At 42.5% G+C, this 15,805-nt stretch overlaps 2 protein-coding genes across 3 annotated transcripts in view; one reads left to right on the top strand and one right to left on the bottom strand.

Annotated features, from left to right (window-relative positions):
* Positions 1–2,684, top strand: part of RPL32 (ribosomal protein L32) — a 4,422-nt gene extending 1,738 nt beyond the window's left edge. The window contains exons 2-4 of the mRNA XM_015425265.1: positions 840–940; positions 1,376–1,557; positions 2,511–2,684. Coding sequence (XP_015280751.1) covers positions 845–940; positions 1,376–1,557; positions 2,511–2,640 — 408 coding nt within the window. The 5' untranslated portion in view covers positions 840–844 and the 3' untranslated portion in view covers positions 2,641–2,684. The remainder of the gene's footprint in view (positions 1–839; positions 941–1,375; positions 1,558–2,510) is intronic.
* Positions 2,685–3,557: 873 nt separating this feature from the next.
* Positions 3,558–15,805, bottom strand: part of LOC107122242 (cullin-associated NEDD8-dissociated protein 1-like) — a 34,101-nt gene continuing 21,853 nt past the window's right edge. The window contains exons 10-15 of one of the 2 annotated variants that reach the window (XM_015425276.1): positions 14,176–15,681; positions 10,809–10,904; positions 9,882–10,051; positions 8,925–9,089; positions 6,435–6,542; positions 3,558–4,540 (exon numbers count right to left, since the gene is read on the bottom strand). In XM_015425276.1, coding sequence (XP_015280762.1) covers positions 4,493–4,540; positions 6,435–6,542; positions 8,925–9,089; positions 9,882–10,051; positions 10,809–10,904; positions 14,176–15,681 — 2,093 coding nt within the window. In that variant the 3' untranslated portion in view covers positions 3,558–4,492. Of the gene's footprint in view, positions 5,366–6,434; positions 6,543–8,924; positions 9,090–9,881; positions 10,052–10,808; positions 10,905–14,175; positions 15,682–15,805 lie in introns of both variants that reach the window. The other variant, XM_015425275.1, reaches the window with a different exon arrangement.

The following is a 15,805-nucleotide window of genomic DNA, read 5'->3' as shown; positions in this document are numbered from 1 at the left end:
CAAACATTTCCTTTAGCTTTAATTATGACTACCTATAAAGCATACTACCCTGCTAGATCTGAAATACAGGATTTGTGCTTTGTGTAAGATCTCTTCCGTAGATAACTTGTTTTTGTTCAGCAAACTTCTGGAGTGAGCCTGCTTGCGGAGTAGGGCGGCCTAGAAGTCCAGTATAATAAATAAATTAAATGCTTACAAGCAGCCTGTGCTCCCTTGCAGAACTGCATGTGCAGTGTGTTTAACCACTGAATAGGATTGGGACGTGAAAGTGTCTGCACTTCCACTGGAACTCTAAATAGTGATTCTTGTCATGTATAGGTAGTGCCCTGGATGTGTAACTTTGTGCTCTGATCAAAATTCTGTAACTTTGAAATGGTACTGAAAATAAACTTGATACATATGTTGTTAGGGTGTTCGCAGAAATTTCATGTGATGGTCTGTGATTCTGTTGGTGGCATGAAAAATGTGAATGCAAGATGCTCATTTAGGTAGCACCCACTACAGTGTGTAATAGTGTAGTAATTAGAAGATCTGCAGTAGATTATTCGGTCAGTTTTCCTCCCAAGTGTAGGATGTTGTTGGCAAATTTTAAAGCTCCTTTGAACTAAAGTATGTAGGGGAAAATAGTTGAAATGACGACCTCCCAGGATCGCATCTGGAGAGCTTCCCATAACTCTTCCAGTTTCGGACACGGGAGGGAGAGAACCTGCAGTGAAATACCCATTCCTTTGCTGGCTTGATAATAGGCCAGTGAACGGAAGATAACTCTGCGACAAGCTTAGTAGGTTCCTTTACTGCCATTTGGATGTAGTAACTTAAAAGTGTTTGTTTTTCTGTAGACAACATGCCGGCCCTCAGACCCCTCATCAAACCTAAGATCGTCAAGAAGAGGACCAAGAAGTTCATCCGCCATCAGTCCGATCGCTATGTCAAAATCAAGGTGGGTCCACTTGTGGTGAAGATGTGTATAATGGGGTACATGTGAATCATTTATTTATTTATTATATTTATACCCCGCCCTCCCAGCCATGGCCAGCTCAGGGCGGCTTACAGCAGGGTAAAACAATGATAACAATGACATGACTGATTTACAGCACAACAGCACTGACAACTACATATAAACAAATTATATTTACACATTGCTGGGGGGGGGGGATTTTTCCCACGGAAAATGTATAACCAGAATTTTTTTCACCCCATATGACTGATCACTGACATCCTTTCCTGCAGTAGAAAAGAGCAAGAGTTTGCTGGTGGGTTTGCAGTGTTGGTTTAACAAAATAATACGAGTTCTAAAGATACACTACGGCTGCTTTGGGATTTGTATAACGTATCCGTTTTATAAATGTTAATTTTATTTATTGCATTTTTGTAGCGTAACTGGAGAAAACCAAGAGGTATTGACAACAGGGTTCGTAGAAGATTCAAGGGCCAGATCTTGATGCCCAACATTGGGTATGGTAGCAATAAGAAGACAAAGCACATGCTGCCTTCAGGGTTCAGAAAGTTTCTTGTCCACAATGTCAAAGAGTTGGAGGTGCTGATGATGAGCAACAAGTAAGTTGGGGGAAACTATCTGGAATAGTTGCTTCTTGGAGTTGTGATGTAATTTTAACAAGTGGCGATGCTCTTCCTGTGAATTTGGGTAAAGGAGTATTAGGTAGGGTAGACATTGAAGAATTCACTCTTTACATGATTGTTGCATATTTTTGAGCATTCTAAATCAGAGTGTCTGTCTGCGTTCCTCCAGCGGTATTTTTGAAGTAATGTGATTCTCGATTGGACTTACACCTGATCGAACTTCCAGTTCATGGTAACATAAGACCCCTACTGAGTTTCCCCAAAGATCTGTCTGGTCCAGCAGCAGATGCCCTGTGGTTGGCCTCTGTTGTTGGAAACAGAATACTGGACTAGATGTTCCCTTGATCTGTTAAACAGAGCAAAAAAGCAGTAGCAGGGTGGCTGGGCTAAAGTATCATACTGAGCTCCTTAGAAGGGCAAGATACAAATAGAATAGACTTGAACAAAATTGTGAAGCCAATCTTGTATGCTGCATGTGGAACCAAGCTTCTGGAACAGTTTCCCACCTTTCCTTTCTTGCTGTAGTTTGTGCTCCCTAAACTGTATCTTCTGGGGTTTGGTGAACCCTCAGAAAAAGCATAGAGTGCTACATGGGGTCTGCAGTGAGGATGGGACTCTTCAGAGGCATTGCTTGTGCAAGTAGAACAGCCACTGTGCATACTGATACTGGGAATAATGCAAAGATGTAGGTATGTCAACTTGGCTTGGGAGTGTACCGATTCCAAATCTGTAAGTAGGTCTTTGGAGAGGAAGGTCTGTGTCCTTTGTCGGAGCCTGATGTGGAGCAGGGCATTTGGGAGTGGGAGGGGAATGGAAAGATCAGTTCTTCCACTTTGTACGGCCAAAATTACTGCTTAACAATTTAGAACATTCTTGCTTCTACAAAGCAGACGAATACCCTGACATCACTGTTTTCTCTCCTCCATCAGGTCCTATTGTGCAGAGATTGCTCACAATGTTTCCTCCAAGAATCGGAAAGTAATTGTGGAGAGGGCAGCTCAGGTTGCTATCAAGGTTACCAATCCAAATGCAAGACTGCGCAGCGAGGAGAATGAATAGTTCTTACACAACAATATTTAATAAAATATCAAAAGTACTGAAAATGATGTTTCATTTGAGTTTCATTGAACTGAGGTGGTATGATTCTTAAAGGGTGAAAGCCAGTAACTGGCAACATTAGCCCAAGCTTGCCTTCAGTAGGATATTGCAGTCTAGGTTTGCCTGGTCCCCTCATCCTTGTGGTGGGAGGAGTTGGGAGGCGTTCCGGGGGTGACTGGGGACACCCCCAAGCTGCAGCCACCCCTCCTGCAGAGATTTAAATGGCTTTAGCTGATGGCTGGAAGGCCCTTTAAATCAGCAGGGAAAGGGGCTGTCACCAGCTGCAGCTCTGCTCACAAAAAGACCCTTTAAAGCAGGGGTGTCGAACTCATTTGTTATGGGGGCTAGATCGACAAAAATGAGACCTCGTTGGGTTGGGCCATATGTGTCATAAAATGTAATGCCAGGTAACGGAGATATAAACTTTATAAAGGACACAAATGGTTTTTTTTAACTTAAAATAAACACATGCTTAGAACATTAGCACTCTTGCAATATTTTGTTTATTTAACAGTGATAACTGACACCTCTTGCTCTGAATTATTGCATCAAAATGTCTGTGCTGTTGCAGTCTTGAGTATGCTGTTCAGGTGTGTATCTGTAAGCTGCAAACCTACGATGATGCAGCAGCAGAAGACCGCCAGTTCCATTGCGGTCCTGATAGAAGCCCCTCTAGGGGCCTGATCCAGCCCCCGGGCCGCATGTTTGACACCCCTGCTTTAAAGGGTCTTTTGCAAGCAGAGTGTGCAGCCTGTGACAGCCCCTCCTTCCAGTTGATCAATGGGGCACATGCTCCCCACCAATTAGCTGAAGCCCTTTAAATCTATAGGAGAGGAGGGAGAGAGGTGGCCATGCCTGGGTGGTGGGGCTTCCCCACGCTGGCCAGGGGCGCATTAATCACGTTTCAGAGTGTAGCTGTGCTGGTCTGCAGTAGAACAGCTAGGTTTGAGTCTGGTAGAGCTGGGCTTTAAGGGAATGACTTTCTAAATGCAGTGATGCTAATTCAAGAGGAGTACTTGAAGTCTGACAGTAAGGGATGCAAACCAGCGGACTTGCTGTTTCTCCAGAAATTTACATTCTGTTGGTAGCAAAGGCAAACACTGAAGCTAATCAAATAATGTTAAAGATAATACATGATATTTATTTTTACCAGATGCGTTTCATGTACGATGGAAAGTGACACCCTGTTTCATAAATAGAGCACTTACGTGATTCACAGAATAACTCCTAAGGAATAAATTCTAACGAAATTTAGCAATCCATGGTCACAAGAAGTCGTTATTCTCTATTTGCCGAACAGCAATAGCTTGTTCTTACAAACGGAGCTGAAAGTGCTTGTGGATCTTCTCCCCCTCTCCTGAGAACTGTCTCAGAGGCCCAGTGCTATAGGGCCCAGCAGGGTCTAGTGAAGACGGGGGAATAAAAGCAAGGAGGGCAGTGTCACATTTCTTTCATTTCATATCTGCCGCCCCCCCTTCCCGGGTGCCTCGTTATATTTTGTCCATGGGCCTTCGAAGACGGGGGAATAAAAGCAAGGAGGGCAGTGTCACATTTCTTTCATTTCATATCTGCCGCCCCCCCTTCCCGGGTGCCTCGTTATATTTTGTCCATGGGCCTTGCTTGATGCTGAGTTTCACCTTTCTGGAGTTCACAAGAGATGACTGGGAGAAAAGATGCACAAGTTCTCAGAATCCAACCCAACAACATTTCTTTAATGGTACAAGAGCATTTGCATTTTTATAACTAGGTGGTTCCATTATTACAGATGAACGGCTCTTGGAGAAACATGCTAACTTTTGTGGTTTGAAAATCATCAGTGCTTTGGTATCAGCTTCTCAAGTAAACTGTCGCCAGAGGGCACCTATAGGAGGAAACCACTGTTAAAAGGAGTGTGGCAGACTAGAACGGCATTAAATAAGCATAAGGCATTCCATACTGAATGACAGTGAGACACTTTCACAGTTTCAGATGCTGGATTAAAAGGGGGATCAGGTGTAACTTAATTCATCTTGTCAGTATGAAAGTGACTCAAGTCAGTCTAAATATTAGTACAAATGAAAGCTGCTATTTAACCAATATGACTAATGGAAGCTGAATTGCCATTTGGCTAGTCTTGGGTATAGCAGGGTTTTATTCATCACTGTTTTTTAAAATGCTATTGTGGTGCTATCACCACAAATAGTAATGGGATAATTCTATTGGCTATCAGGCTCTACCTAAATCAGCTGGAGTCATTTGTACTTTTTTTGGCAGAAACACGTGTATTTGCTTTATGGGAGTAACAAACTACTGCTGTCCTAATGACATCAACAGGTCAAGCTATCATGCCTGAATCCATGCCCTTCTTAGTAGAAATAGTGGCCATTTTAAAAATGGCACCGACAGCTAAAATCATCCTTCGAAGATCTTCCATCCTCAGTTAACTGAACTGTGTGGTAGGAGAACAGGGAAGAGGAGTTTAACTCATGTCCATTAATTCTGTGGTAGACAGTGAAGTAGAATCCTTCTGAATGCTTTCAAAGAGTGAAGACATTTCAGGGTTGGCTCTGATTTGTGAAGAAAATTCAGCCATCACAGGACTCTTATCTACATCAGGGATGGTCAGCAAAGCAGCTACTGCCCTCATTGCTGAACGCTTCAGTTCATCTTGTTTCTCAAACTCTTGCTTCACAGAACCAGCTTTTACCTAAAAGAAAGGAATAACATTTAAAAACAAGATAAAACAACTTCAAATTCTTCAGGTCAAAGGGATCCTGTCACCCGTTATCATGTGTCCAAGAACGAAGAGAGAAAAAAAGATGGAGAGAAAGTAATCTGGGATGTACTAATGCACAAAATAATGCCGTTAAAATTCACAGTAATCAGGGGTCCCATTGGGTTGATATGAATGAGAAGGAGAGAGGGAACGGCCCAGTATCTCCTGTAAGGATCAGGTCACAGGTGATGTGGAAGATCTCTGCCTGTGACCCTGAAAAGCCACTGCCAGTCTGAGTACACAATACTGATGGTATGATTCAGCAGAAGGCAGCATCATGTGTTCAAATACAGAAGTAAACAGATTCCCATAGTGACTACTGCCATGTTATCTTTGCCACACAGGAATCTGTCTCTTCAAAGCAGACTTCTCCGCCAGATACCCATGAAAAGCATCCCCAGCTGCTCCTGTGTACTGGCTTTCATCTCTGCCATACATGTGGTGGGTGGAGAGGATGGCTAACTGCCTTTCCATAAGCAGCAGCATTAAAATAATCAGTTTTAGCTATAAGCAACACCCCAATTCATCAGCCTGAGAATCCGAAATGTATATGAAATGATGGTCCAGAAACTGGGACAAATGAAGGAAGCCCAAAGCCCCAGTAAGATTAGATAAAGCTTTGTCATACTATGACCTTAATGAACTGCTAAAGTAGGAATAAAAGAGAATATACATGCAATATTTCTTATGCTGCATAACAAGAGTGTCTATGAAATACTCTTTATTGTGGGTGATCTCTACCCATTTTTATGATAATACTGTTCTTAGTAGCCACAAACAGGACTGAAGCATTAGCTAGCCACAGCTGGAGCAACGCTGATGGTAAATTCTTTCTGTGGACTACAAAAGTGTGTTGAGCTATACCCGCTATTTCCTAAGAAAATGACATAAGTTACTGTTCCTGTGTGCAATGGTCTATCCTAAGACTGCCTGGGACTATGAGCATATAAGCAAATGCTCCACGGAAAGAACACATTCTGAAACTTCTTAGTGCAATTACCTTTGTAGAGCAAGTTGCTCGTAGGGGCTCAATGAGACGTTCTAACCGTTGTAGTACTGCGTTAGGACACAGCGTTGACAGACGAGCCAGCATAATGAAAGTCAGCATCTATGAAGAATGTTGAAAGAGAGGTTGCACAAGCAGTACTCTGAAGTCCTCCCCACCCCAAAGATTTCTGGTTCTTAAGGTGGCAATAACTCAGTTTCATGTAATCAGTTTTCAGTCTAAAGCTTTACATTTCAAAAGGATTTATTGTAGAAAAGCCTTTGGCATTGAATGTTCTAGTATAGCAAATAAACAGACACACACACACCCCAGTGTGCAGTGAGATTCACAGCAGACCCTGGTCTGCATGCTTGCTTCCCATTTCTCCCACCCTGCATAGAAGGGGATGTCAAAATTTGGATCTTTTTATTTAAAGTACTGTATCCCACACTTTTTGTAGTAATGTATTCGAGGTGATCTGTAGCATCAATTTAAAACAAAGGCCTGAGCTCCATGATAAATCTCCACTAATGGAAGGCATTTCCATCAGCGGAACAGGATTCCCTTAACACCTTCTACAGCCTGTAATGATTCCAAAAATCCTGTTTCTGGGGGACCAAAGAACCTAAGGAGCAGCATGACTGGGGAGTCGGAGACGTGCAGTGGCAAGGGGGAACTGCCAAAAATCCTCCCTGTATCCATTAGAAATGTACTTAGGGATTTAAATCAAGAAAGTAATACAAAACTACTAAATAACAGCAAATTACCAATAAAACTTGAACATAAGAATAGTAATCAAGAAATAAGAGAAGATAGTGGGATGTACAATTCCATTTACACTTTTGAGTATACTACCTAAAGACTTTGAAAAAAGCAATAAATACTTAATTATCAACTTTACTACAGTGGCAAGAATGTTATATGCCAAATACTGGAAGGCACAAGATGTACCAAAAAAGCAAGAATATATACAAAAACTGATGGAAACAGCGGAAAGTGATAAATTGATTTTGTTGATGATAGAATCCACAAACTACACATTTCAGAACACATGGAGGCGATTTTATAATTGGTACAATAGTGCAAACAATTGTAACCTAAAAATGTAATCCCTAGAGTAAAGTAGATCATTGAAATAGCAGGTACAGATGTTGGTTTTAAGATACAAAAATGTGAGCTCATAGAAAATAATGTTATGTGATACTATATTAGAGAATATCTAAGAGGCAATTATTGGAAACATAAGCATTTGATAACCCCATTTGTGTTATATGTGTGTATGTTCGGTTTGTCTGTTATGAAAAAACAAATAAAATTCTACCCTTTGAGGATAGATTAAAAAAAGAAAAGAAATAACATCCTGAAAGCAGTAAAAAGCAGCAAAACCAACATAAAGACCATCAAAAGGTTAAAGATGGAATGAAACAGAAATAATGGAATGGATTAAAAAGGAAGGAACCACAGATAGTCAGTTAAAGGAAACAAAGAGACAAAAATCTCAGTCAACAGCAATCTTTCTCCAGTGGATAAAAGACTGTAAATACGTCAGTAGGGGATCCTCAGGGAGGGGATTTCAAACTCACAGAGTAGGAGCACAAAGAGCAAGGCTTCCTCCAAAGAGGATCTCAATCAGCAGGCAGATTTATACTCAAGGCGGCAGTCCTTCAGGTCCCCTGTTCAAGGCTGTGTAGAGATTTACAAATAACAACCAGCCCTTTGAATTAACCTAGGATGTAGACTGACAGCCAATTAAAAAAAAAATCTTTAAACCTGGAGAGAGATGGCCAGCATCTTACACCTGTAAGTAGCCTTGCCACTGCATTTTGAACCTGCTGAAGCTTTCAGACTTCAAAGGCAGCTCCACATCAAGCACATTGCAGTAAGTCCCACCTCATTATGGTCAACACATGGATAACTGACCTCTTGAGGAAAGCCTGAAGCTGGCAAAACAGACAAAGCTGGTAAGAAGTACCATGTGCTACAGCGGAGATCTGCTCCATCATTGCAAGTCTAGATCTAATACCAACCCCATCGGATCCTGGTCTTGAAGGGAGAACACAATCCCATCCTGAACAAACTGACTTCATAAACTCAGTTGGCCCAATTATAAACCAACAAGACCAGTCCGGATCAAGCACTTTATTGGTCCCCATCTGATCATCATTACTGACTTCAATCATCATTTCAGTTGGAATGTCCACCAACGACCAGTGTCTCAAGTAGAAACAGAAGGTAATATTCAGACTTAACTCCATTAAACCCAGGTATTAACACCACTAGAGTTAAGGGTTTCGGTAATGTGCATTACCTTTACCTTAATGTGCATTAGGGAGCATCCCACATTCAAACATCCATTATCCAATGCAGGCATCCATTTTTGTCTGGGGCATGGGAAGGAAGTGTATAATCCTAAAGTATCACTGCATGGGGTTCAGAGCATTCACCCAAACCACCCCAAAAGTAACTAAATTAGAGACAGTACTGCTGACAGGACAAGACAGTTACCCTGATATCATAATGATCTTTCAGCCCATCTTCCACGTGATTCAAGTACTCATAAATATCCAGTCGGTCAAGACAGCTTTCCAGAAGCGTGTACATGCACTCAAAGGCAGCTTTCCTCACATCAAGGCCATCATCCACTGTGTGCTTGAATGGCCCCATTTCTACCTTAAAAAGGAAAGAAGAATATAGTCGGCTGTTCAAAGAGGGGTATGAGCCTGGCAATGCATATCTTCTATGGCCAATATGCACAATGCAGAGCTCTGTATCTCTGGACACATTCAAAGCCCTTGTACTGAACACGGACTGTACCACGTAAGATGCCACTGATGACTACTACTACCCATGATTACCCTCTTGCATTCTTTTTCAAAAGTCACTGAAAAGATATATGATTTTTACGTGGTCAGATTAACAGAACTCGCTGTAAAGTTCTAACTAGCAACGTATGCATGTGCTGTCAAGACCTATCCACTCACCCTGTGATAACACAAATGTTGGCACTCCCATCTTACATCCCTTTATGTCTGTGTCTCAGTGGTCGCTCCTGAGATGACTGCCTTATCACTGCAAAGTATTTTACAATATGAGGGGGAGGTAACAGTTTTAGCTTTAATACACATGTCATGTTACTCTGTTTTATTTCAAGATGAAGAGGATCCATGACGGTCTGGTAACAGAAGTCAAACACTTCCCACTTTAAAAACATAATAAAAATGAGTGAAATTAGTCTGCCAAATCATCACCCCTGTTTTTGGACTGTGCATTGAGAACACATAAAATGTTTATGGATGGTCTCCATTTCTTTGGTACTAATCCAGATCAATCCATGGAATGGAGAGGGAGCAAACCACACATATTATGGTCAGAGTATATGAATCATACCAAACAATGACAACAACATTCGTGTCACCTTTCTCTCTAGGAGGGAGAAAATATGGAAATGGTCTAGGTCCATACCTCCCGTATGAGTTCCCTTCGAATCTTGGTTTCATTGTATAGGTGGGGAAGGACCATGTTGAGCTGGTCGCGGATTAGAGAAGGTTTGTTGTGAGCAGCAGAATTAAACATGGCTAAAGCAACACGCCGAACATTCAGATCAGAATCCTGAAGTGTTTTTAGGAAGTCACCTGCATGACAATAGCACAACATCAAGGGTTCTTTTAAAGGCAATATACCATCAAGCCCTTGCACCATTTTTAGATCTGTTTAAAATGGCAACAGCCACTTAGACCATGGATGCTCTCGTGTCTACTTTGGGCCTAAGTCCTACAGAAACAGGTTTCTATACTGGGAAGAAATATGCAAAAATAATGACGGCATTTATATGGAACTTATATGGATCCACCCAGATCACAGCTTCTTTTCTCAGTCACTACCCTTAATGGCACCAAAGGCTCAAAGGGTACCGTTTCCCCAAATATCGTCTGCCTGTTACGGAGAGTCAGTGTGCACCATGCATGGATCAACCAGTACTGTTAATTGTCAGCCAAGAGGGCAGGGAAGGGAGAACCAGAGAACAGTCCCAGGACCCCCCTGCTTTTAGCTGCCTAACACGGTGTTTGTGTCTGTAGTTGAGGCAACTTTAACCACAGCCTGACAGGACCTTTCATAATAGGGTAAGCCAGGCCCCCTGGCCACCAGCAGAGGATGGGGGGATGCTGCAGGCACTCAGCACTGCAGTGCCCTGGATCAGGCCTGGAGAGTGCCCTAGGTTTTACTTTCTGATTAATGAAAGTTACGCAATAGGAGGTGCAAGAAACAAAATCTGACACACTGCTGATGTTTGGAATAATTTCCACCCCACTCATAAGTAGATAAATTTGATTTTTAAAAGAAGTATTAATAGTGCCTGTTTTTCTGATTTCTGTAACAAACCAAGCTTACCTATGCATCCTTTAAGAAGGGGATCAATAGGCTGTGGCTGATCTGAAATGGTGAATTTGATTGCAGTTACCACAGTGCTTCGAGCATAAGGGGAACCTACAATGAAAAAGTAGGAAAGAATCATTGTCTTACGAAAAGACATCAATGTTAATTTGCAACAGACTCCATTTTGCTACTGTTATTGTTCTGATTTCCACCCCTCTCCTCAAATCACAACAGCAAAGCGATGTAAACTGAGACAAGCAAACATTGTGCAGTAGTCACCGTGTGTTAAAGATGTTTCTTTGCTTCACTGGTGATGCCGCTTGCAGGAGAACTAACAGTACATTTTACACAATATGGCACTATTAGTCTCTTCAATTAAGCTTCTGGTCAGCAAACTGTGCAATGTTTCAATTTGGTACTTTCCATTTAACATTCCAAAGAAACAGAATGTTTATGCTGCTTTGGAAGCACTGCAAATTTAAAAATGGAAATAAGTCAAGGAGAACTGTTTAAGTGGTGTGAGCATAGTGGGCTCCATGAGTAGTGATGGGGGTACACACAAGTTTCCCCAATGGGGCTAATTCCTCCCTCCCCGGAGGGCATTTCAAGTTAGGAAAACAGCATTGTGGAAAGGCACCTGCACCAAATTGGTCCCCCACATGCCTGGGAATTGAGTTCCACTAGGGAACTCATGTCTGATTGTAAATCTTCATGGCAATTCATACACAAGTAGAGGACTTGATAACGTGCAGTTGGGGATGGGTTTAGGTTTCTAAACTGTAAGGAATATAAAGGGAATCCAGCACACCACAGTTATACACTACCATAATGTGTCTACAACAGCAAACCCTATGAGGCCAGAATCTTATTCTATGGCATATGCAGCAGTGATTAAAGCTAGAAGTGCTCGATGGTGTTAATCAGGGAAATACTAACAAGGCTGAATACAAGGTGCACTGTTTTATCTTGAGGAATATGCTGTTTGTTGGTAATATATCAATCTGCTTGTGGAGGAAACAGAAAGAATTTGCTGCCTTACATAGAACCACAAAGCCCAGTTACACTCTCCGAAGTCGTCACATTTTGTTCATACAGCTTCCTAATCTTGGCATATTCTCCCCCATAACTGTTTATCTCAGTTTCACTCTCCTTTCATTGAGAGGATTCCTCACTTCACTTTCCAGTATCTCAGCCTTGGCTTTGCCCCTCCAAATAAACATGGAAGATGCATGAGAAAGCAAAAGTGAAACCAATCGATAGCCAGTTTTGCTGATATTAATTACTGCACAATCTGGCTGCCCCCCCTTCCAGTAAGTGGTGCTTTGGCACTAAGACAATGCTATCCAAACCTCATTAAAATCCATTTAAAACACATTCTTTTAAAAATGGGAAGGAAGAGGATATGCTAAAAGCAATTATTTATGAAATTGTATGTACTTTATAAGTAATATGTAATAATACCTACAGAATAACTTTCTGTTCTTTATGGTGGTAAAAAACATAGAAGTGCAGGTTAAAAACTCACAATACATGGGTTGTAGCGATCTGTCCCTACCTTCCTCTTCCCCAGCAGCCTGCTTCTTGTCTCAAAAGTCTACTCTGTCCAGGTTCTGGAGACTCTAGTTAACAAAATGCACCATAGTACAAGGGGCTACTATGGGGATGGGGGGAGATGAAATCAACTCTTCTTTCTCTTCTATGGTATCCCTTGGTGCTTTTTGTTAATGAGGACCTCCAGAACCATAGAGAAGATTCCTGAAACACGTATGGCCAGTTCTCCCTGCCACAACTTACAGGGAAATTTCCCAAGACTGTCATAGAGGTTTGTGATGGATTGCACTTTTTAAAGAGGCTTAAAAGTACTGTACATAAAACTACAGGACTGTGTAGGGTTAATACTTCACACAGCCTGAGAGCCTTGAGCGACAGGCTGCTCCAGGCAATCTGATTGGGTGGCATCAGCTGAGCAAAGAAAGTCTGTATGCTGAGGAAATTCAGTCAGATTCCTGCCTTATCTGAGATGAGGTCTAAGAGGTGACCCTCTTAGACTAGCCCTGACAGAAAAGGGTTTAGTGCTGACAAAGTCAGAATTTATCCATGTCTGAATATAGTCTAATTTCAGCCTTAGATGAGCAGTTAAACATAGGCAGGAGAACTGGGGAAAAGCTGGCTAGGAGGTTTGGGAAGTAAACCAAGGCCAAGGAAAGGGGATAAAACTTTTAAGAAGAGAAGAAGATTCCCTACCCAGTTAAACAGGGTGATATATCTGAGGGGTACAGAGATCCCTGGTCTGATGTGGTTAAAAAACTGTGTGGAGAGATCTGAAGAGTCAGTCAAAAACTGGTGTTCCAAGAAAAGGGGTTTGGGCACTGAGAAGAGGGTACCAGCCTTCTGTGCACCAAAAGAGTCTGCTATTATAAATAAAATGTGCTGGAGTGGTTTGGGGAAACCCAGGAACAAAAGCCTCCCAAAATAAAGAATTATAGTAACTCTGAATAATTCAAGAAAACTCTCACTAGCCTGATCTAGAAGAAAAAGTTTGCGCTTATATTATATTACCTCAGTATTTTCAACCCCTGACTTCACCTAACCTTTCCCCTTGATGTTAAATAAAAATTTGTGTTATTTTTGAATTTTAAAAGCATCTCAAGTGCCATTTTCTGTCATTTAAGTTTAAGAGAGACCCGAACCCTTCCCTCAGGTCCTGGGCTGGGAAAATAGATCTTACATATTACTGACAAAGGGTAAAAAAAATATTACATGTGTAATTATATATTGCATGCATAATACATATTATATATAACTGACACAGGGTGGGATTGCTAAAGCTACTTTAAAGAGAAGAATACATGTTACCAGGGCTACTCAGTCAGTGAAGGGACACAAAAAGAAAAATGGGGGTGAAAATCTTGCCTCTAAGGGACGGAAGTGGATGGGGTCTGTCATAAGCTTCATTGGTGGCCAGGAACAAGCAAAGCCAGGAACTCAGGGGCCACTTGGGCCACACCCCTCATGAGCCATGGCAGTTTGCATGAGCTCACTGTCTCCTACTGCACCAGTTTGGGGACATGATCCTGTGGGTGAGCCAATGCCCACTGATGGCCTAGCTGAGCTGAATGGCCCTACAATGCTGTCTTGTAGGACAGCAGGGGCCACTCAGTTTGACCTTCTCCAGGGCAGTTTTCACTTCCCAGTCTGCTCCTGGACAAGTTGCTTAGGAAGAGAGAAGGACATGTTCCACCCAACCCTTGCATGAGCTTCCACACAAGAGCCAATGCGATGGTTCAATGACTGAACCTCAGAAAACAAGCAATGTGGTCTTTTTATTTAGACAGAATCTCGAACTATTCTATAATTATTCTAGTTCCAGCATCTCTGTTACCTGAAGACAGCTGTTTTTTCAGCCTTGGCAGCAACTGAGAAGGATTCACCACAGTTAGTTTCCCCAAGCATTCTGCCACCACGTTGCGCGTCCCTTCCTCTGTGCATTCGCAGTGTTTGAAAAGCAGGGCCCAAATGTCCTCCACGTAGGGTTTCAAACTGTCTCCTGGGGAGGAGCTGATTACTTCCTTCAGTGAGTGAAGCAGCAAGTATTGCCTCTTAGGCTGGCCTCCAATCTCTTTGAGCATGAAGGGAAGGTATTCCTTCAGATTGCCAACACTGATGTTTCCCAGCGCATAGGATGCTGCCGATTTCACCTCTTCACTGGGTGAGGAAAATGCATCCAGTATCACGGGTTTGAGCTCCCTCTGTGCACTGAGGTTCATGCTGCGCCCTATTTCTGCCAGCGAAAGGAAAGCCAACATTTTAACTGCAGCACTGGACTTGGGATTCTTCACATCCTGAATGAACTGATTTACTACCCCTGGCACTTCTTTTGGGCACACGGATGAAAGGGCTGCAACGCATTTCGCAACAGAGTGATAGGCCTGTTTATGTAAAGTTACAGATGCCCCACCAGGGCTGGAGGAGTATATAGGACTAGTCAGTTGCTTCATTAGTTCTGTATAACTCATGTTGACTGTCTTGGTAACAACCAGAGCTTGAAAGAAGTCCACAATGGCGTTAAGGGCACCCCCTTGCATCAACGGGGAGTAAACAAGCTGGAAAAGCTCCGAGAGGACCGTACCACTGATCTTAGACAAGGAAGAGGGATAAACCTTAGCCAAGGTAGTGAGAAACGTGATAGCCACTTGAGAAACATGCATATCGTTCTCGCTAATTAAATCGGGAAGCTCCATCAGAACACATTCAATCATGGCTGGTTTGAGGCTATCGCTGTAGTTCTTGATCAAAATGTCCAAAACTGCCAAAGTACTCAGCTTTAAGGCACGCTGATTCTTGCGCAAGAAGGAGGCCAGAATGGGGAATCCTTCTGCTAGAATAGGCCTTAGGTCTATTTTGAGTGTAGAACTAGCAATTAAACTTAGTGCTTTGACCGTGGTCAGTCTAGTGATTTCATTCTTTAGCCTCTCAAGAAAAATCTTCAAGGTTGGCTGGAGATCACTGCTCAAATGGTCTCCAAGATTGCACACAATCTGCCCCATGCAAGAGATAGCCCGTTCCTTCACCTCCTGATCGATATCAGCAGCTTTTAGCCTCTTCAGAGTAGGAGAAAACAGGTCTCGTACATAGGGCTTGGCATCAAACGTACAAGGCACATCCAGGGGCCGAATGACCTTCACAAGCTGCTGTGTGACGAGCAGAGCTTCTGAAGTGATTTTATAAAAGGGATCTCCTATGCAAAGGACAACTGGTGGGAGCAGTGCCCTAACATGGGGATGGAACACCTCCCGGGGGTGATTGCAAAGAACAACATGAAGGAATGACAGGGTATCTATCTTCATGTTGGAGGAGCTGGATTTATCAGTCAAGGAGAAAACAATACCTGTTTGGGGGGAAAGAAACCATTCGTTAGCATCGCTTTGTGTCTAGTAATACACACTGCATCGAATCCTAACTGGACAGTGCTCATGACAACCCTCATCACCACCATTCCTCCCTTTTCCCAC

This window comes from Gekko japonicus, unplaced genomic scaffold (genome assembly GCF_001447785.1).
Source record: "Gekko japonicus isolate JY-2015 unplaced genomic scaffold, Gekko_japonicus_V1.1 scaffold2, whole genome shotgun sequence".
In the NCBI taxonomy this organism is placed as follows: domain Eukaryota; kingdom Metazoa; phylum Chordata; class Lepidosauria; order Squamata; family Gekkonidae; genus Gekko; species Gekko japonicus.
Note: the sequence above shows the minus strand (reverse complement) of the source record. Positions and strands in the feature narration are given on the sequence as shown.